General features: G+C 40.4%; 2 protein-coding genes across 4 annotated transcripts in view; one reads left to right on the forward strand and one right to left on the reverse strand.

Moving 5' to 3' along the window:
- The window catches only part of LOC116334755 (gamma-aminobutyric acid receptor subunit rho-1), a 20090-nt gene extending 10655 nt beyond the window's left edge, over positions 1-9435 (forward strand). For all 3 annotated transcript variants that reach the window (XM_031758282.2, XM_039603388.1, XM_039603389.1), the window contains 7 exons: positions 286-353; positions 1625-1848; positions 2548-2630; positions 3262-3402; positions 3884-4036; positions 6286-6482; positions 8307-9435. In XM_031758282.2, the coding sequence (XP_031614142.1) occupies positions 286-353; positions 1625-1848; positions 2548-2630; positions 3262-3402; positions 3884-4036; positions 6286-6482; positions 8307-8609 (1169 nt within the window). In that variant the 3' untranslated portion in view covers positions 8610-9435. The remainder of the gene's footprint in view (positions 1-285; positions 354-1624; positions 1849-2547; positions 2631-3261; positions 3403-3883; positions 4037-6285; positions 6483-8306) is intronic.
- Positions 9436-10306: 871 nt separating this feature from the next.
- On the reverse strand, positions 10307-15497 carry LOC116334750 (peptidase M20 domain-containing protein 2). The gene is made up of 7 exons (XM_031758274.2): positions 14852-15497; positions 14323-14471; positions 14053-14195; positions 12688-12842; positions 12248-12374; positions 11971-12078; positions 10307-11823 (listed from the first exon to the last, which is right to left on the reverse strand). Exons 1-7 carry the CDS (start codon positions 15263-15265, stop codon positions 11687-11689), a joined length of 1233 nt encoding a protein of 410 aa, XP_031614134.2. The 5' UTR covers positions 15266-15497; the 3' UTR covers positions 10307-11686.
- Positions 15498-20755: the final 5258 nt, after the last annotated feature.

Genomic DNA, 20755 nt, shown 5'->3' on the forward strand with positions numbered 1-20755 from the left:
GTAACCATCATGTCATGAGCGGCTGCTCTGTGTGTGTGAGATCCACGGTTCCTGTTAGAAGCTGCGTTTCTGCAAGAAAAAAATGGTTGTGGGCATGTTAACTGCTCTACCTGCTGTCACATCCATAAGCAGGCAGAAAAAACAAACCATGTCCTTGCCTATTTCAATTAGTGCATTCATGTTTCTTTAGGATTTCTTGCTCGTAGTAAGTAATCTTCACTTTTTGCTTGCTGAAACATGATGTCAGCACTAATGCATTTCTTATATGATGCCATTTTCCTTCAGGTCCCCCAATTCCTGTTGGTGTAGATGTTCAGGTTGAAAGTCTGGATACCATCTCAGAGGTGGACATGGTAAGCGTGATGCTGCACAATGCAGTACATTTACTCAGGTGTTATACCGAGTGCAGTTTTAAGGTAGGTGCACTTTGGCCCCTGTCTTTGCAGAGGAAAACTACCACTGTCTGTCTTCCATAAGAGCAGACTTATTTTTATTGGTGGTTCAGGGGGTTGGGAAGCTCATCTTGTAACCGGAAGGTTGCCGGTTCGATCCCTAGCTTTGTCTGTCTTGGTCGTTGTGTCCTTGAGCAAGACACTTCACCTACAGCCTACTGGTGATGGCCAGAGGGGCCGATGGCGCGATACGGCAGCCTCGCTTCTGTGGCTACAACTGTGGCTTGCCTCCACCAGTGTGTGAATGTGAGCGTGAATGAATAGTGGAATTGTAAAGCGCTTTGAGGGCCTCGAAAAGCGCTATATAAATGCAATCCATTATTATTATTATTATTTTTGCTGCTTTCTTGGCAGCGTAATTTCAAAGAGAAATATTGCCGTGGTGTTATTTAAAACTTTTAATCTTGTTAACACGTCCTATTTTTCACACGCTAGTCTCGTCAGGAGTTTAAAAAAGAATAGCAGTCTATGCCACGGCTGAGTATTTCCTGAGTGAAGTGAGCATTAATGACATGCCATTCTCAAAACCTCTCATCACAACCACTGAACCAGTGTTTGAGCAGCTTTAGCACTTCTCTGTTGTCATAGATGGCGACGAGGAACACTAGCAACACCTCATCAACCTCATCAGTATGAATGTTGCTGTTCCTTTAGAATAACATTAAAAGCATACCATTACATTGTACCATTCTCATATCTAGACCCTCTAAAATTCGCTCTTCTTCTTTAGAATTGTTTTCTACTCAAACATATGAACATATGCCTTAATTACTCCTTAATTACGGCGATATTATCACTTGCCACGTCTTAAATCAGTTTAAGGAAGTTTTACCGAGTTTGATGAAGGTAGGTGAGAGCAGGAAGATGATAAAAGTAGGCACAAATTAAACAAATACTCACTTTTTTATTTTAACTCAAGAGTCCAATGGATTTATTTTGTGACCTTTATGTTGGGAAACATCGAACTAAACCATGTAAACTGTCCATAAAGTAGTGACCAACACACTGATCATCATTATTATCAGTCAAACAGCATCATAACTTACTTTTTCGCAGGCGACACAAGATTGACTGCGAATGCTAGACTTTTCTTTGCAAAGCACGACATATAGTTTATAATAAAGTGAAGATCTGAATACTTTATAACACTCTAGTTTCTTTTTCCCTTGCAGGACTTTACCATGACGCTGTACCTGCGTCATTACTGGAAGGACGAGCGGCTTTCCTTTCCAAGCACCAACAACCAGAGCATGACCTTCGACAGTCGCCTGGTGAAGAAAATTTGGGTTCCTGACATGTTCTTTGTTCACTCTAAGCGCTCTTTCATCCACGACACCACCACCGACAACGTCATGCTGAGGGTTTATCCTGACGGCAATGTGCTCTACAGTCTCAGGTAAACTGCACGGCGTGTCTTAACATGACAAAGAAAGACTCGCTCGCTCTGAGAGCCTTTTAACCCTGAAAGTGCTTTTTGCAAGCACTTTATATTTTAATAGGCACAGTGAAAGGAAGGTTTAATGAAAATAATGAAAACCACCACAATAAAAAAAAGGTTTCATTCCAAAAAGACAGAAACAAAACAACCTTAAAACACAACCAGATATAAGAAGGTCATACAAAAATCTCTAAAAAGGTCACCTTTGATTTCCTGTGTGGAACATCACAGCAGGTCCATCAGCATTCGTGGAACAGCATTTGATTATTCTAATCAGCGTGGCAGAGTGGAGAGGAGAAGTCAAATCATTTTTTTAACCTCTATTCAATCAGGAAAGTCATTTCTAAACCCGTTTGTGTTCCAGTGACCCTGTGGCATAAGGACACTTGATTAAAATTGGAGAAAACAAGTGTGAGAGTGGATAGAACTCAAACAACACTCCAGTGGGAGACCGTATAAGAAGGAACCTGGAAAAAAACCCCATCTTTAATAATGCTCTTTCAAAAACGGCTTTATAAAAGGGACACGTCAAGTCAAGAGTCTCATTATGATGCACAAAAGAACCAGCCTGAGTTTGAACTTTAGAAACCTGTATATGGAGATTTTTGAAGCTGACATTCCTGCTCCTCTGATGTGTCCTGCCTGTTTTCCCTGCAGAGTCACAGTCACTGCTATGTGCAACATGGATCTCAGCCGCTTTCCCCTGGACACCCAAACCTGCTCACTGGAGATTGAGAGCTGTGAGTGAATTCAGCAGAATCTAGCCAAACATGTTTGTCACACACACCTTTTATTTTCTCTGGGAATCTTTTCTCTACATTTTCTGAGTTTTCTAATAGGTTAGCAGCTCAATTGGCTTCTGGTTAAAGTCTTGTTCTTGTATCTTCATGTATTTATTTTTAAGATTCAACCCCTTAATGCCTAGTGTGGGATATTTTATACATGAGTTTTTTCTGCATATTCAGTGCAATGTTTTTGGGGGGGGGGGGGGTTTGCACCCCTAAAAACCTAAATAAATTGCTCTATAAATTACAAGATGTAGCAGATATAATCAAATTAAATAAACATTCAATTTTCATGGAAAACCGTGTCTGTAACACTGGCTCTCTCTACTTTCATATCTCGTCTCAAATCATAACTCTTTAAATCTCACCGTAGTTCATGAAATTTCAGCCTTGAAAGTCTTTGAGTGTTCCCATAACTTCAACAGTGCTAAGTCTGGGAAAGTCCTAGGATTGTAATTGAAACTCTCAGCATCTCCGAGCAGCTACTGGGGCTTTGGATTTGGCACCTTTGTCGTGTTTCTTTTGTTTTTTTTCTTCGGCCCTACGTCATCTGTCCTGATTTGGTTTGTTCACATTTCCTCTGCAGATGCGTACACAGATGACGACCTGATGCTATACTGGAAGAAAGGAAACGAATCCCTGAACACAGACGACAGAATATCTCTGTCCCAGTTCCTCATCCAGAAATTTCACACCACCACCAAGCTGGCTTTCTACAGCAGCACAGGTACGTAATCCACAACCCGCCTACTTCTAAGTCAGACCGAAATCAAACCGATTATGTAAATGCAACAAACGCGCGCGTAATGCATGCAAAACTAAATCACAATTGAATTAAAACTTCAATAATTCTAATTTCCCTTTGTAAGCCTTTTTCAGCTAAAGGATCAAATCTTCCTTACAAGAAAACGGTGTCCGTTGAATTATACACCAAAACGACTACACTAATATTTAATCCTTACTGCGAAACAAAATGAATCAGACTCCTGCCAACCACTTGTATGCTGCTAGAAAGCCACACTGAGAGCCTGGCAGCCTTTTGATTATCATACGTCACTTTCCAGAGTAACCTGAAGCATAAAAGGGATTTGGTGTCCTATCATTCTTTGCCAGAATAGCTGAGAACCTCTGCTTAAAGTGCTGATATGGTATATATGCCAGCCAGCGTATGACAATGTGTGAATAATGGTGATATTTCTTCTTCCTAGGCTGGTACAATCGTTTGTACATCCACTTCACCCTGCGGCGCCACATATTCTTCTTCCTGCTGCAGACTTACTTCCCTGCTACTCTCATGGTTATGCTCTCCTGGGTGTCGTTCTGGATTGACCGAAGGGCTGTCCCCGCCAGGGTACCACTAGGTACGCCGCGCTACTTAAATCAACTATTATTATACCTTACTTTTATTTTAATTAGACATGAAAAATACTGAGATCTATCCCACATTTATAACACTGATTATTTAAAAAGACATAAAATAAAGAACAATGAACAACACCTAAGCTGCAAAATACAAATGAACACACTAGATTATATATTAATACAGTAATTTAGATAATTCCAGAAATCCAATGAAATGACCTTCATTTCTTGCCATATTAAAACCATGTGAGATAAAGTGCAAAATGAATGATGAAGTAAATCAGTATGTTGGGTTGGGTTTTTTTTTCATGTTTATAGTGCTGTGCAAAAGACTTGAGCCACCCTTCCTTTCTTTATTTTTTGCTTCAAAGGAGTCAGACTTTCTCGTAACTCTTTTGGTCTTCAGCACTTAGGACATTTTTAAAAATTCCTTGAGCTTGAACATTTTCAGAGGAATGTTTTGTAGTTTGTTGAGCCATTTAACAATGACCAGTTTTATATCTTCAGGCACGTTGTTACTAGCAGCAAAAACACATCATTTGTTCCCATTTATTTAACTGAGTCTTTGAAAAATCTCCATAAGATAAGACAGCTTGACATGCATTGAATAGTATCTTTTGCACCAACCAAGTCTTTCCCAAGGAGCCAAGTGGTGGAAACTTGGCTAACCTTGGCATTATGTGCAGTGTGTCCTTAAAAAATGTGAGGAGAGAAAAGAAGACGTGAAAGGCCTAAAAAGCTATCTACAGCAGATGAACAGTACCTGAAAGTCAACGGAAAAGAAATATGGAAATACAGAAGAAATATCCTGCAAAGACGTGACACGTGAATTATTGCTAAAGCTCAATGAGAAATAATCTCAGTGGAAGAGTCGCTGTCAAAAATTCTTAAGAAAGGTAAACAATGAGAAAATGCTGAGGTATGGCAAATTACACAACGGACTAAAGTGGATTCAAAGTGGACTAAAAATCAGTGGCAACAGGTCTTATGTAGTGATGAATCTAAATTTACATTTTTTGGATCAAATCTTTGTCAGTGTACAGAGGAGATCAGGAAAGAGGTAGAACGATAAGTGTCTACAGCCATCTTTCCATGTATGTTTGCATATTTCAATAAATTACTATATCTATTTCTCATTTTCCTAGCAAAATAATCAATGAGCCAAACTTTTGCATAGTACTGTATATGCTGTGGTTGGCACTGTTAAATAATAGAAGAAGCTTCTTTGTTTGAACCTCTTGGTTGGCTGGGGATTGTGAAGCTCGCGTGTTCCCCATGCTCCCCGTCTCCTAGTGGGTTTTCTACTGGTGCTTTCCAGTTTCTTCCCACAATCCAAAGACATGCATGTTAGGATCTTTCCTCTTCTTTCAGCTGTTCTCATTAGGGCTTGCCACAGCAGGTCATCTGCCTCCATCTCGCTCCATCATCTACATCTGCATGTTAGGTTCTAAACTGTACGTGGGTACTTCTTTCTATGTAAGCACAGTGAGAGTGGCAAATGTACCATATAAGTACAATTTCCATTTCATTCTCGAAGCAAAGAGTTATCAGCTATGCTAGAAAACACTAGGCTAAACGCTGCGTATCATTTTTACTATGCGTGTTAGCATGGTAAGGCTAGCTAACCAGCCACCAACACGAGAAGAATTTATTAAGAAACTAAAGACTCTGAATCTTTAGCTGATAGTGAAGTTATACAGGGAGTTTAGCGCTGACTTGGCAATCCATCCGACAGACGTTTGATTCAAAACCCCCAATTTAAGCCAGGTGGTGCTAGCAGAAAAGACTGACTTGAGCCGGGTTATTAGAATTCAGCCTAGGAAAAGCATGAATCATTGTACGTTTCACAGTATTATGTAATAATTATCTGAGCTGGGACAAATTTTACTAGTGGAAAATTTTTATGGAAGATATTTAGTGCATATTTCATCCTCGTCACTAATCATCTCAAATCCTTTCAGGGGGTCCAGACCCCCAGTTTCCCATCAGCTTTCACAATGAGTAGGTAAGTTCTAGGTTGAATTTAAATTGGTCAGTTTGATTTGTTTTTTAATGTTGGCCTTGCTGTGAAAGTGGAAGCTATTAGTGGACTATCTCACCAAATTTGAAAAAAAAAAAAAAGAAGTCTATAGTGAACATAGAAATTCAGATTTATTACACCCCAAATGTAGCCATTTCTGAGCTATTTAGTCTGTGGGAGACTAAATAGCAACACAGCTGTGCCTAAACTTTGTTCGATTCCCTTCAGGCATCACCACCGTGCTGACCATGTCCACCATCATCACCGGGGTCAATGCTTCGATGCCTCGGGTCTCCTACATCAAAGCTGTGGACATTTACCTCTGGGTCAGTTTTGTCTTTGTCTTCCTATCGGTGATAGAGTACGCAGCGGTGAACTACCTCTCCACCGTACAGGAGAGGAAAGAGAGGAAGCTGAGGGAGAGAGTAAGTGTTCCTTTCATGTTTTTTTCCTCCTGTGACTTCGCCTCTGGTTAAGAACAGACTTAACTTTTGATTTTTTTTTAATGGCTCACACTGACAAATTTTACACAGATACTTTATCTTCACCACATCTGTGTAATGACTTATGCAGCAGCATGTTTTATTCTGACACATTTTTTTAGTTTTAGAAGTAGTGTAAGGATGCAAATTTCTTTTCTTTTTTGGGATAAGCTGTGAAAGCTACAACCTAAAACAGTACTTAACAAATTTGTTTGTCCACTGCCCGATGTAAGGTTTATTTTTTATGTATTTAGGGGTTAATATTAAAATATAATTATTGTTGTTATCCATTCATTTTCAAATTTAGAGTAATAAAGCACACTATTATTTTTTAATTACAGTCTCAAATTACTTATTTTGCTTGCATTCCTGAACAGAACTATTAGTTTTTAAAAATATTATACTTGATTAAAGTCTGGTGTGCTGGCTCAGATTTGGGTATAAAACATTTGTTATTTACCTGAGAAATAATAATACAATTTTTAGTTTTAAACAAGTTTTTTACAGAATTCTAAAATATGTGTTTTCTTGTTTTATGACAGGTTAGGCACTGTAACTGCTTACCTGTTTGATATTCATTCTAATTACTTTATTAACTGACCATTTCAAAACATTACCCTCATGACCATAAATAAGGGAATCTAATATGTCATTGCTTACAAGAAGTGATCGAAATGCTCTGCTCAGACAAGAAAATTATTTAAATTTGGCCAGTCATACCTTAAAGAGTAAAGCTGTTTCCAGCATGGTTGTTTTTAGATCACTCGCAAAATCTGTTCTGACAAATTATACAGACACAAGTTTGCAATTTCACCACGAACCTTAAACTGGCACGAAATGTGAACATCAGTGTCAAAATGAACAGACTTTCACTTAGGATCATGGTGATGAGAGCTGGGTCTGAAAGACCAAGCAGCTGTTTTCAGAGGAAGAGTCTATAATGTTAAAGCCCAAAGATAAGTGTGCTCAACTTTTCAATTGACATTGCTGGAGAAAGTGCTCCTTGAGACTTCCTCCTCTTCCCCAAATTGCAAATTGAAATTCAAGATGAAGGGTTTCTGTTTTGACACACTGATGGACATTGAACGTGCACTGCAGACTAGTAGTTAGTGTCAAAAGTAGCAGCTGGAAATGTTACAGAGCCGCACAACTAACAACCTTGAAGAGATGCACTTTGTGTATATGTTTATACACCTAATATATCTCAATTTTAATTGTACTACCAATCTGTAAAATTATGTTCTACTTTTCTTAATTTAAATCTTGTTATTGGTACATGGTTATTGCCAATAAGACAGTTAATAAAACCAAGAATGGAGACATTTACGAGACGTATTAATAGTTTCGTCTAAGTCGACGCTCATAAGGCTGACCTGAATTTTATACTGAAATATTTTCCATATTAAAATAATTATAAACTGATGAAAACATGATTTAATAATTTATATGCATTTCCAATAAACAGATATATTTTCATAACTGGCTTACTTTAAGCTGCTCTCAAGGCTATGGCAAATTATTTCTGGGACTACAGCTCTTTAACTATATTGGTATTCTTCATCTGCCAACTGCTGCGGCATATGGAGCCAAATTGCCCACGTACCCCGAGGAAGATTTCCAGCACAAACATCCTTCCATAAATGTTTCCTACCAAAGTTATTTAAAGGCCATGAGTGTGCAGACAATCATACATATAGGAGGAATTCACTTATTTATAATGATAGAAAGTCTACTGTAATTCATAACTCTTCGTGTGTTTTTCGCTAGCTTCCATGTACATGCGGCATTGGCAACCCTGATGAAATGATGATCGACCCCCAGATCACTGGATATGGGTCCACAGATGTCAACATCACAGGAAATTATGGGTTGCCAGAAAACGGGGGCCGCCAGGAACGAATTTTGGCCCAAGTGGCACTGAACGACCCACAGATCACAGGCCAGGTGAAGGCATCTAGAGGCTACGTGAACATCTGGATAGACACCCATGCCATAGACAAGTACTCAAGGGTCGTCTTTCCTGGAGCCTACATCCTCTTTAACATCATCTACTGGTCCATCTACTTGTAACCTGTGATGCATGAAATGCTGTTTCGTGCATGCTGGGACAGCAGGAGCTCAGCTCAGGAAAGATGATGCTGCACTTGAAGTGTTTGGGACAGAGAAACTGCGCATGAGATGCATGGGGACCACTAACAGATTGGTGACCATTGCCTTCTTGACCCAGCCACTTAACACCGATGATTAAAAAAGAAATATGAGCGACCAACAAACAGGACAGTCATCGATATTGTCACTTCATCAGTTCTCTGGTTTCATGCTGTATCTATAGTTCTGGTGACAGAAAGATGTCTGGATGCTGTTGTCGCCTGAGGGACGCAGAGATGCACGTACATGGACTTGTGTCACTCTTCAGGCTAACTACTTCTTTTCAGTTCTAGATGCAGTGACTCCAAGCACATTTTCAACACCGAAAGTGTGAACTGAAAACATACTGACATTGGCTAGCATTGCCAGCAAATAGACTGATCCTTTTTCCTCTTCTTATGAGCTACACCTGACAATCAATAAGAGACTAAAAATATTTAAAGGTATAATTTAACATGTTGAGAAATATGTTTGTTTGTTATCTAGCGGTGAGAAAGTTGATACCACTCTCATACTTGTAATTAAATATATGGCTAAATCCAGTAATAGCCAGTTAGCTTAGCATAAAAACCCTAACCAGGTTAAACAGCCAAGATACTTGTTTCTGTCCAGTGCTAAGCTACCAGCATTTCTATAATAACTGCAGCAAGTTAAAAGCCTGGTTTTATAGGGGGACTAGTGCTATTATTTCTCTACCGGTATAAATACTTAGCTAATGCTCAGAAGTCCTACTATTTTTCTACCGGTATGACTGCCTAGCTAACGCTCAGAGGCAAGAAAGAGTCTGGCAATTAAATTCCCAACAGAATGTCAATTTTTATAAAGATTAAAAAAACAGATTACATCTTGTTAATTAGTCAGCCTTTGAGGTAGTGGTTGGCAAATTTCGCCCAGCTGCTTCCCCCTTTTCCCCAGTCTTGTGTGCTCAGCTCAGCCGTCTCCTGGCTAGAGCTTCATATTTACTGCAGACATGAAAGTGATATCAACCCACTCTCTCCCAACTCTGCACGAAAGCAAATAAACATCTGAATTAAAGTAAATGTTTTATTTTTAAAAAAAAGGCTAATTCAGAGCTTATTCTTGAAGTTCCACGTTTCCTTTGCAGCATGTTAATATGATTCAGTTGAGCTTCAATTTTCTTGTGAAATTTGTATCAATGCAGTTATTTTGATGTCAAGCTACTGCGCTCCGTTTGTGTGACTTGACAACGTTGAGTAAAAAACGCAAAGTAATGCAGTCTATTAAAACAACAAATGTAAAAATGTATGTTTAGAAGTCCCACGCACCGACTATGATATTAACTCTTTATTTTTTAATGTTTCTTCTTTTTATTTTTAAATACAACTGAAGCTCATCTCCTCTGTTTGGTGTTGTGAGGCTTTGAGGTTCGCTGTGACCTGTTAGTTGCTAGTTTTAACGTCTTTTTCAGCTTAAAAACAACTTTATACTTTGTTAGGCAAAAGATATTTTAAAAAAATATTACAGGTATTTAAAACTGTCATGTATGGGAAGATGTTTAATAAATGTTTTGGTTTCTGAAAATCGGAGCTTGAGTGCTGAACATCGTAGAAACAGAGAGATGCTTAAAACCTAAAACACAACACTTTGGATCATTTGAACACAGTTGATCCCTTTATTTTAATCACATTTTTCTGCTCACTTATACAGTATATTTAAACAGTCCTGGAGGATAAGCCTTTACTGTTATTAGTCACTGGGTTGCTCACAGCTCCAAGGTCTTTCTTCTCGCTCTGGCACATGTCTGAGTGCTGATGAGCATTTAAAACAAATCATATACACTCCGTATTATGTAATGCCATTAACCACTCACATGTGTGTAAAAGGATATATACATATACAATTACATTAAGGCTTTCCTCAGAGAAAAGTGAGAGAGTGGGATATGCTGAAGCATGTTTTTGTTGTTTTTTTTGATCTAAGCAACATCCCGAAGGTGTCAATTTAAACTTTGTGCGCCATCTTCTAGTGAAAAAAAATGCGAACAAAGGCATCACTGCATCAAAGCTGGCAGAAAAGGATAAAGCATCAAAAAGATGTCCATAACCTGATTTTCCACCCCATCTGGGCCCACTCTTGAGAGCCAAGATTTTTTTATCAAGCTGTGTAGCTGATGAAAGTACGCCTAGAAATCTCAATGACTGAGAGAGGTAGTATGATCATGCAATCAAGTACAATAGGGCTATCCGTGGATAGAGTAATACATTTAGGCTTGTTTTATTTAGAGGTTCGTGGTGTAAAACTGTGAGTGTATGCCAAACTCATCATCAGTAAATTCATGTTGTCCATTACCACGGACTAGAAAGATATTAGATGCCTTCATTTGTTCCCCGTTAAACTCACGCTTGAATTTAAAATATCCTCACATGCAAAGTCCTTCATATCTTAAAGAAGTCATAGTACAATATTGTCCTACCATAGACTTGTGGTTCATAGAGTTTTAAATGTAGAATGGGAGGCAGAGTCTTCAGCTTTCAGGCCTCTCTTCTGTGGAACCAGCTCCCAGTTTGAATTTGGGGGACAGACACCCTCTCTACTTTTGAGATTAGGCTTAAAACCTTCTTTTTGATAAGGCTTATATTTAAGGCTGGATCAGGTGACCCTGAATCGTCCTGTAGTTAAGCTGCAATAGGCTCAGGCTGCTGGAGGAGTTCCAGTGATGCACTACAGCATGTGATTACATTTCTTTTTTCTTTCTATCCTTTGCTTTCAGTTTGGTCTCTTTTCTTTCTCCCAGTTTTGATTCTTCTCCTCCCTGATATTGAATCTCCTGTATGTTTCTTCCTGTTAAAAGGGAGTTTCTCCTTCTCACTGTCACCAAGTGCCTGGACATAGGGGACCATCTGATTGTTGGGGTTTTTTTCTCTTACGCTCAAGGATCTTTAGCTGAAAATATATAGCACCTACTTTAAGCCTTATAATTTCTCCTACATGCATTTCTAATTTCAGTGTTATGAGGGAGTTCTATCACTTCCTTCCAGTCACTTCTGTTTCAGTTTGGCCAGTCTAAAGTCATCTCTCACTTTCTTAAGCAGATCGGGACAGCACACTACATCCACAGCTGTCATAGACAGGGCCTTGGCTGTCCTCAGGGTGTACAACTGGGCCTTTTCAGCTCCTGGCAGAGTAAGAAATATAAAGCACAGAGTAAACAGAAACTAAACAGACAAACAGGAAAGAGATGATGGCTAAATTTCTCTTATCACAGTCTGATTCGGTTTAATTATAAGAAACATCAGTTCCCAAAAGCCAGGTGCCAAAATACCTGCTGCTTCGGTGTATTCCTCCGTATGATTTAATGCATCAGTGCAGATGTAGAAAAACGGATGAATACCAGGGACTATGAATGACACGTTGCCAAAGTCTGTAGAACCTGCCAGGTGATTATAAATTCACTGTGATAGTGGTTCAATGTCGATTCAGTGAACAAAAACACTGAAAAAACACTAATCACAGTTCTGCTGTTAGACATTTTGTTGTATACAGTTCTTTTGCACAGAGCAGGGGCAGAAGTGATTTATAATATTGTCATTTACGCTTACCGCAGAAGCTGGTTGGCTGCTCTGGAAAGTGAATTCCCAAAGCTTTTCCATTGCTTTCATATAGGCTTGCCAGTGTGGCATTAGGTAGAATGTTATAGTAGGTAGGGGTTGGGGAGGTGATCTCCACCTAATGGAAATGCAAGTAAATGTAAGACCATAGCACATTTGGCCTGTCATGTTTAACAGCACATAAGGCCATGCATGCATAGTAATGTAACCTGCCTGAAGCACATGCAGACGAAGGAGAAAAGGAGCCTGAAGGTAATCATGAATTATGTAACACAAGTTCAGCACTTGGACAGTAATTATGGAGATGTGGTAAAAAAGGGGATTGTTATATAACAGCAGTACTCTCTAGCACTGCTATATCAACATAGACTGCTTCTACATGTCTCCAACGTACAGGAAAGCAAACTGAAGATGCTTTTACGTAAACATACTTGGCAACCGGTCGCTCCGGCAGCTGCCCTGAAGCAAGCTTCAGCTTTAGCCTTCAGGTCACAAAGGTCTTTGAGCAACGGGGTGCGCAAATAAAACTCTAATTCAGTGTAGGCTGGGATAATGTTGGGCTTCTCTCCTCCATGTTTGATGATGCCTGTAGCAAAGACAAAATCAGAACGTCAATAATGCAGCAGCTCACCCGGCTCATGATCAATCACACTTCACAGGATACTGTGAAGTGTGATACAGAAAGAAAGTCATAAGTTGCCTTGTCTTTGGGGGACCGCACTGCACAAACTAATGAGTATTAAAATCCACTGACATGTCAAAGAGGCTGTCAAACAGTCATGCCCAGAACACGTTCACCACACAATCAAAGTGTCTGAGTTCAGGAGTATTATGACTCCATGGTCAGCCATTAAAAAAAGCATGAAAAGGTCTATGCATATATACACACAAAACAGTATTGGGCCACTCCTCTTAATCTTTAAATTTAGGTTTTTTAAGTCCCATGGCCACAAGTGTATAAATCAAACACTTCGGCATGCAGTCTGCCTTTACCAACAATTGTTTCAGAATGGTTTGTTCCAAATACCCCAATGAATTTGTGCATTGTGCTGTAATAGGATGTACCAAGTCCGTCTGTGAAATTTTTTCCCTCTTAGATATGTCACAATCAAATTTAAGAAGTATTATTGCAAAGTGGAAACATGCAGAAACCACAGCAGCTGAGCCATGAAGTGTTAGACCACATAGAGCTACACAGCAGGGTCCAAACCTCTTCTGGCATTAAGATCAGTACAAAAACTGTATGCTGGGAGCTTCATGGCATGTGTTTCCACAGCAGCGAACCTCCTGCGGGTGTAAAGTATAGGTAGCTTAGTACTATGCATTATATAATATGCATATAGTCTATATAATGTATGTGAACACATCAGCATGTGAAAGTATAAACCATATTAATGATTCTAGGAGAACTTGGTGAAATTGTAAGTAGTGTGCATGGAGGTTATGATATGAAAATGGAAAAACACCTTTAAAATGACAGACAAACAAACAACAAACAAAATTTAGTTGAAGACCTATCAGGTGATCATTGTATGAAAGTTCTGACCCCTACTGAAGGAGGCGTACCAATTCCTGTGAATGTGAATGGACAGACAGATAATGATGAGCTAGCTATCGGCTAGATGAGCTAATAAACTATGAGGAAATGAAGGATGAGGAGGCACCTGACGGCACTAAAAAGAGGAGGGGGTTTTTTCCTTCTGGGATTTGTGCCTCCTCCTAGGATGGATCGAAGATGAGAAGCTTGTTTTCTAAAGTTTGAAGCTTTAAGTGACCCTACCACAGCTTTTCCTCACCATGAATCCTCCAGTCTGGTTTGAGCTGCTGTCTGAGTACAGAGATGTTGCTATAGGCCAGGACGGCGGCATCCAGGGCATTCACTCCCTCCCAAGGGTATGCAGCTGCATGAGACGCCTTCCCATAGTACTTCACTAACATCCTGTGTAACATCAGCACGGTCGGTTAAGAGTTCCCGAAAAAATGTGAAGGTTAGGTGTTCGTTGTGAGAGATTAAGAGAGAAGACAAAGTAAAAGAATTTGAAATGACGCAGTGAAGAAGAACTCACTCTTCGATTATGATGCAAGGGTGAAACGAAGCATCCTGCTGAGCTGGATGAGCCATGAAGACGAGATCAATATCAGCAAAGGCCCCGGCATTGATTAGCTCAATCTTTCCTCCTAACTCTTCCTCGGCAGGAGTTCCCAGAACAGTTATCTATAATAAAGAGTAAAAGAATATCCTAACTTGAGGTCTGCTCACTGGAATATTAGTTTCTTTTTTAGTAGATGTGAGCTTTCATCAAAACAGAAACGCTTTTAAATAAAGACTGGAGTAACAAATCCCCCCCCCCTACATGAGACCACTTAAAGACACATTTATTCATACCATATTCTAAAGATATAAGTTTATTTCCTATTATTAAAAAAATAAGACTAATTATTCACATCATATTACATTTGTTGCACTTGTTGAGTCACAGCAAACAGAGCTGAGGATTTAAAGGAGTGCTTGGGATTTTTTTCAGCTTCACAGTATGTCGCACTCGGTTTTCATGGTGTGACTTGTTTAAGTCCGTTAAACCCGGCGACAGTTACCTTCACAGGCACTGGGAGCTCAGTCTGGTTTTCTAAAGCAGCCTTCAGCCCCACTGCGGCCGCAGCGCCCACCTCTGCTATCAGGTTGTGCCCGCACGCGTGGCCGATACCCGGGAGGGCGTCATACTCGCACAGGAACCCCACGTTCAACACTGGGTCCCCCACCCCGCCACTAACTGGACCCCAGCTGGCCTTGAACGCGGTCGGAAGTTTGTAGTGACTCTGGACCGTCCATGTCTGGTCCTGAGAGAAGAAGCGGACAAGCCGGTCGTGCGCATGTTTCTCGTTACCGGCGAGTTCAGGATTGCTCCAAATGTCTCTACTGAGACTGTGCAGCTCGTCTTTGTGTGCGTCTATGCACCGCTGCAGGTCGTCCTTCATCTGCTGTCGTTTCTCCATATCGCCCGACAGCATGCAGGCGTTAGAGCTGGACTCCTAAAAACACAGGAAACGTATCCCAGTGAAGCATTGATGTGCTTCCCTCTGCTGGCTGATTAAAGGCCGTGTAGCCTACATTTGAAATGAATTTGCTCTCGGCTGGTGGTAGATTGGATCACCCAGAGGGACGCGCCGTCCGCTGTGGCTTCACATGTCCTAAATAAATGAACGCAAACAGGTTAAGTGCTTAAAACTGCAGTCCCTCAAATGGCCACGTGGTCCCATATATTGACTGACACATGCTGAAACAGGCAGATAGAGCTTTCACCTGACTCACAAAACCTGACCTCTCGGCTGTGTTTGTGACGCTGATGACTTTGGAGCATCTTTTCCATCCTTTAACAGACCGTCCAGTCTGTAACACAGTTTTAAGACAAAATTTAAACTACAACAGTGTCATTGTGCAAAATTTGCAATGGACAGGCCCGCATGAACAGACTAGAGCAGACCCAACTTAATCCACTTAATCCTGTCCCCAGTGGTGTCCATGATTCTGTTCTTTAAAAAAAACAAAACAAAAAAAAGCCAAGGACAACAAGAGCGATGTTTTACTTCTCCTTTAACAGGAATGTTGTTGGTGGTGGGGTGATAGTGGTGATAGTGGCTGGAGGGGAATCCTGTGAATTTTGCCTAAGGCCCCAAGAGGCGCTGCAAACACCAATATACAGTTTATGGGTGGACTTTGCTACCAAAACTTGCTAGTGTTAGCAGATTACTTACAATGCCCTGTTGTGCAATTATGGTTCACTCTGGCTCCAACAAAAAAGACATGTCAGCATTAAGACGCTAATGCTGAGGCTTCAAAATGACTCAAAATGTCACAGTGATGATGTGTGTGTATATATACTTTTCAAACCACCGCTTGGTTTGAAAAGTACTGCTGTCTACTTTTATGTCGTGATGAATTTCTGAATTTGTTCCACTCATCTTCAAAGCACCTTTACAGGTGTAGATATAATATAGTAAAAAATTAGTGAACCAGAATTTTAAAAATGCTCTATACAATTGTAATGAGTCTAATATGAGCATAAATTCCCATTTAGTGCCAAGGATGTTCCTCTTAATAGCTTTTATCAATCAAAATTATCAGTGGAGATCTAAAATTATTCAGAATATTCATAATTTACGTGATACAAGTAAGCTGTAATTCCACAATGTTAAAAAATTCTCACAATATGATGTCAATAAACCAAACTGCCGTTTTTGCTTGTAATGGAAATTGTGATTGCCCAGCGATACCAGTCAGTTACGAGGTCTCAGTGCGGTTTGAACTGATTAGATGAGAGAAAACACTCCACAGGCTTTTCTACTCACTCTGTTGCCACACTAGAGGGACCCAGAGCGACGTTTGGTAGAAGACTCCTTTTGCTTCCGCTTAGTGAAAGTACAAAAAAAAAAAAATCAATGTTCTGCTCTTCGTGGGTTAACTTGAATAATTTAGTGAACTGAACATTTATCGAAAAAGCAAACACGGATGAGCCTCAGGGGGTCGAGTTATTTATTTGTTCATTTATTGCCCTGCAGTAATTTAGACGACTGTGCAGCGAGAAAACACTGCTTTTGTTTGCAGAGGATGAGCTGCGAATCTGCCCCTGAAAACAAGGTCAATTAGTGCTGTATGAATAAAGACGAAGCTCCACAGCTGACACACGCCTAGAGACTGCGCGCTACGTCGGTGTGTGTATGGATATGTGTGAGGCAGCGAGTGAATGAGAAGGAGAGCAGGTGTACATATATGTGGTTTCTGTCTGTATTTGAGTTGGAGGTTAATTGGGGGCAGTTGTCAGTCACAGGAGGAGACATGTTGAACAGCGCTCAGCGAGCTGACACCACGACTGCCTCCTGATGTGACCTGTCTGTCAGCTTACTTTACGCCCTGCCGGTGATGCTGACACTCTCCATTGTGCATCAGTTAAGTGAGGGAGGGACCCATGTGTCAGTCCGCTGTCTTATTTAGGGATTTGCCCTACGAGCATGTGCTTGATTTCACATGATTACACATGTGTTTGGCCTCAAATCTTGCCCTGTGCATCCAGGAATGAAACATTTGGTGAAGATTTGCTTTTGGACTTATACCACTGATGATCCTCATCAGTTCAAACAAAGGAGCGCAGGCTGACGATGACATAATCTGGCCTCAGATGAACAGAGGATGTATCGCTTGAATCAAATTTGAAGCACCGCGGATGTTTCAGGTTGAGCTACCAAAACTGAAGCGATGCATGAGTTATGATATATCCATGCAGGCGTCGCAACAGCGGGATGCCCCAAAGGAAGGCTGGCTCGACAGATACAATTGAATGGATGTGCTCCTGATGACAGCGTGCCTCTGAAACGAGACATGAAATAAACAATACTTGGGTGGGTCTTTGTTTTTACAGTCCACTGCACGAGTGCGGCACACATATTAATATGGTAGTGCCTTCATTAGAAAACTCATATCTGCCAGTATAAAAAGTCATAATAAAGGGAAAATGTTTCACTTGATAGCACCTTCTTAGATTATCTCAGGTTCATGAAGTTCATAAAATGAAGGTGCTTCATATTGTAATGGCATCCTACTGATGAGCAATAAACTTGCGAATAAAAAGGTCAGAAATTCTGTTGCTCCCTGTGTTTGCCCGTCATTTTAAATCCATGGTCTCTTCAGACTGGAATAAATGTGCACTCTCCCCAGATTGATGTGAACATTGATAAACACAAATCAATATCTGAGTGAGCTCTGGCCTGGCTCTGTTTGATACAAAGTAGTTTTTTCTTTAAAATGTCTCATTTTTAGATGCTAGTATTTTAACAAATGAAAACAGCAGACCAAAGTATGTATAGTTAATCAATAGATCATTATTTACATTTTATCACCACTTCACTTTGATTCAGCCCTTAGCTTTGAGCCTTACATTAACAAAAAAAGATACCCGGTTTTGCCAACAGTAAATCAGTACCATGTCTAAAACAAAACCTCAGCAGCTTGTCTTCTTAGTGCTTTTAGCAGACATCATTACCTCACCTGTGTGCAGGTTTCTTTCCACTGGCGTCCTGAACTTTTTTAGAATTGAAGATTTTAATGATGACTTTTAAAGCTCGCCTGGGTCTGGCCCTAAGCTACATAACAGAACTATTGTCCCCATATGAGCCTGCTCGCAGCCTTTAGATCCTAAAGTGGGGCCCTTTGGGCTGTTTCAAAGTTGAGATTTAAATAGAAAGGTGACCGTGCTTTTGCCGTCAGGGCCCCTCAGCTTTGAAATGACCCGCCTGAGTAGTTCAGGCTTGCAGAGTCAGTGACATCCTCTAAATCACTTTTAAAAAGCTAACTTCTGTAGACTTGCTTTTGAAGGTATTATATGAGGCTTTTACCTTCTGGTTACCATCCTTTTGTTGCCCTGCTAGCTGCCTGCCTCAATCTTTGACTGATTTTATTTTCATTCCTTTTGCTTTTTATGTATCTGCATATTTGTGTCACTTAAATGTCTTTAACATTGTTTTAGTTTTTAACATGACTTTTTGGTTTCAAAACCTACTTACTGTGACATTTTGAATATTTTTAAAACTGACATTATTTTCTCTTTTTTTTAATTGACATATAAACCCATTAACTTAATTTTTTCCCTCCAGTTTTCCAAGCACAAATCCTCACAAGCTGTTGATGCGTCTGATTATAAACATGAGGTTCCATCTGACTGAAGGAAACTGACAATGTGTCAGTCGTGCTCGCTCTGCCCTGTCAGCATCACTTTCCTAACAAAATGAGCCCTTTGAGGGGTCCCTTGGAAATCCAGCCTGCAGCACTTTACTCACCACAGCAAGACACTCGGTAGTTCGAAAATATCCCAGAGGGCCTCAGAAATGCGTGCGTGGGTGCGTGTGCAACTCGACAGTTCTGTTTCCGTCATTAATGTCACATCAGCGCACACAATGTGCCTGTGCGTGCTTCAAACTGGAATACATTAGCACCTCGGCTTGTCGAGTCGTCCTGGATCTTCAGAAGGTGGAGTGGGGGTGGGATTACACTGTGCGAACATTTGTTCGTGTTTTTGTTGTGATGCTTGATAGTTTACGACTGAGCGACAACTTCATCCTGGTCTCCCAGGCATGCAAAGCCACAAAAACAATTAACTATGACTATTTTTCACTCTGTTTTGGATTCATGCGTGTAAATTCTATTAAACCGCGACTTCTTCAAAGGCGGAATCCACATTTTCATATAAATGAATGTTTGCTTTGTTATTCTGGATCATTGATTGAAATTACACAGTTATTTACCGTCTCAGCTCATTTCCGGTCGATAAACGTTTTAACATTTGGACCTTTTAATAATGCAGTGGGAAAACTAATCAGTAGAGTTCCACATTTCTGTCATCTCAAATTTCAGCAGACAAATAATTTGTTTGTAGGCGACAGAATAATTATTATAAGCAGTTATTGATGTGCAAATCTTCAGAAAGACTGGAAAATGTATCTACCTGGAGCAGTGTATATATATTGCAAGCAAAGGAAAGCTACACTGCTATGTGAGCAAGTCTTTTATCTGTTGCTTGTCTTTGTCTTGGGGTGTGGTTTTATTTTGTAGTCTGTTTTTCCCCAGAAGTCCACGCAGCTGCCCTCGCTGCTTCAGAGGCAACCCCGCAGTAGCGGTGCCCTTTCTTTGTTTGACAGCGCTGAAAAGGCTGCTGTCTGCTCCAATAACGTCACCCATTGTGAGCAGAGTGTTGAACAGTGGGAGTACAAGTAGTCCCTCAAACCACTGAGGAGCCACAATCACCAAGGTGAGTGACAAGTGGAGCTCAAGTGCAAAATCTTACTCAGTTGTTGTGCTGGGGGATCTTTTCAACAGTAAATAATCTTCTGTGATTGTAGAAATGCTTCGGAGCAGTAATCAACCAGTTGTTTAATTCTCATATTTAATCTGATTGTTTAATAAACAGGGTTTCTTCAGTGAATAAAAAGAAGCTGTATAAAATAGACCACGTCGCAGAGTTTCATGCAACCCATGCGTATTACATTTGAAAGACTGATACTCTCCTCGGTACACAGCAAGCTTAATTTGCAGTCCTCCTAATTCAGTCAGTAAGCTCCTGAGGGGCAGGATTAATTTCAGTTTTCTGCTCCAAGGAGGGAACAAACACCTCTTCCCCTTTAGAGGAGCCTTTGCTGCTTAAATAAAATATAGACCACAGATATGCTAAGGGTGAGTAGGAGTCTAAATGTCTGCGGGGACAACAGAGAGATCAAGCTGGGATCAGTATTCCTCTGTTATAATAAAAGGAGAAAAAAAACCCGCCTGAGATAACACAAAAGAAATGCCAGCCTCCTGAACATTTCAAGGAGGCAGGAGGGAAACTGCTGCATCAGACTGGATCTGCCTATAGTTAGGTTTGACAGTCTTTGTGAAGCAAAACAGAAGCAGAGCTGCTGTTGACGAGATACAGGCAAATGAAGAAAAGACAATGGGCTGCTTTTTCTAGAAAA

This window comes from Oreochromis aureus, linkage group 19, assembly GCF_013358895.1.
Source record: "Oreochromis aureus strain Israel breed Guangdong linkage group 19, ZZ_aureus, whole genome shotgun sequence".
In the NCBI taxonomy this organism is placed as follows: Eukaryota; Metazoa; Chordata; class Actinopteri; order Cichliformes; family Cichlidae; genus Oreochromis; species Oreochromis aureus.

Excerpts from the sequence above, each read along its gene's own strand:
- LOC116334750 (XM_031758274.2), bottom strand. The coding sequence starts at position 15,265 with ATGCTGTCGGGCGATATGGAGAAACGACAGCAGATGAAGGACGACCTG. Across the intron at positions 12,375-12,687 it reads CCGGAGCGACCGGTTGCCAA|GTGGAGATCACCTCCCCAAC; the intron begins GTATGTTTACGT and ends CATTTCCATTAG. Across the intron at positions 12,079-12,247 it reads GCAGCCAACCAGCTTCTGCG|GTTCTACAGACTTTGGCAAC; the intron begins GTAAGCGTAAAT and ends ATCACCTGGCAG.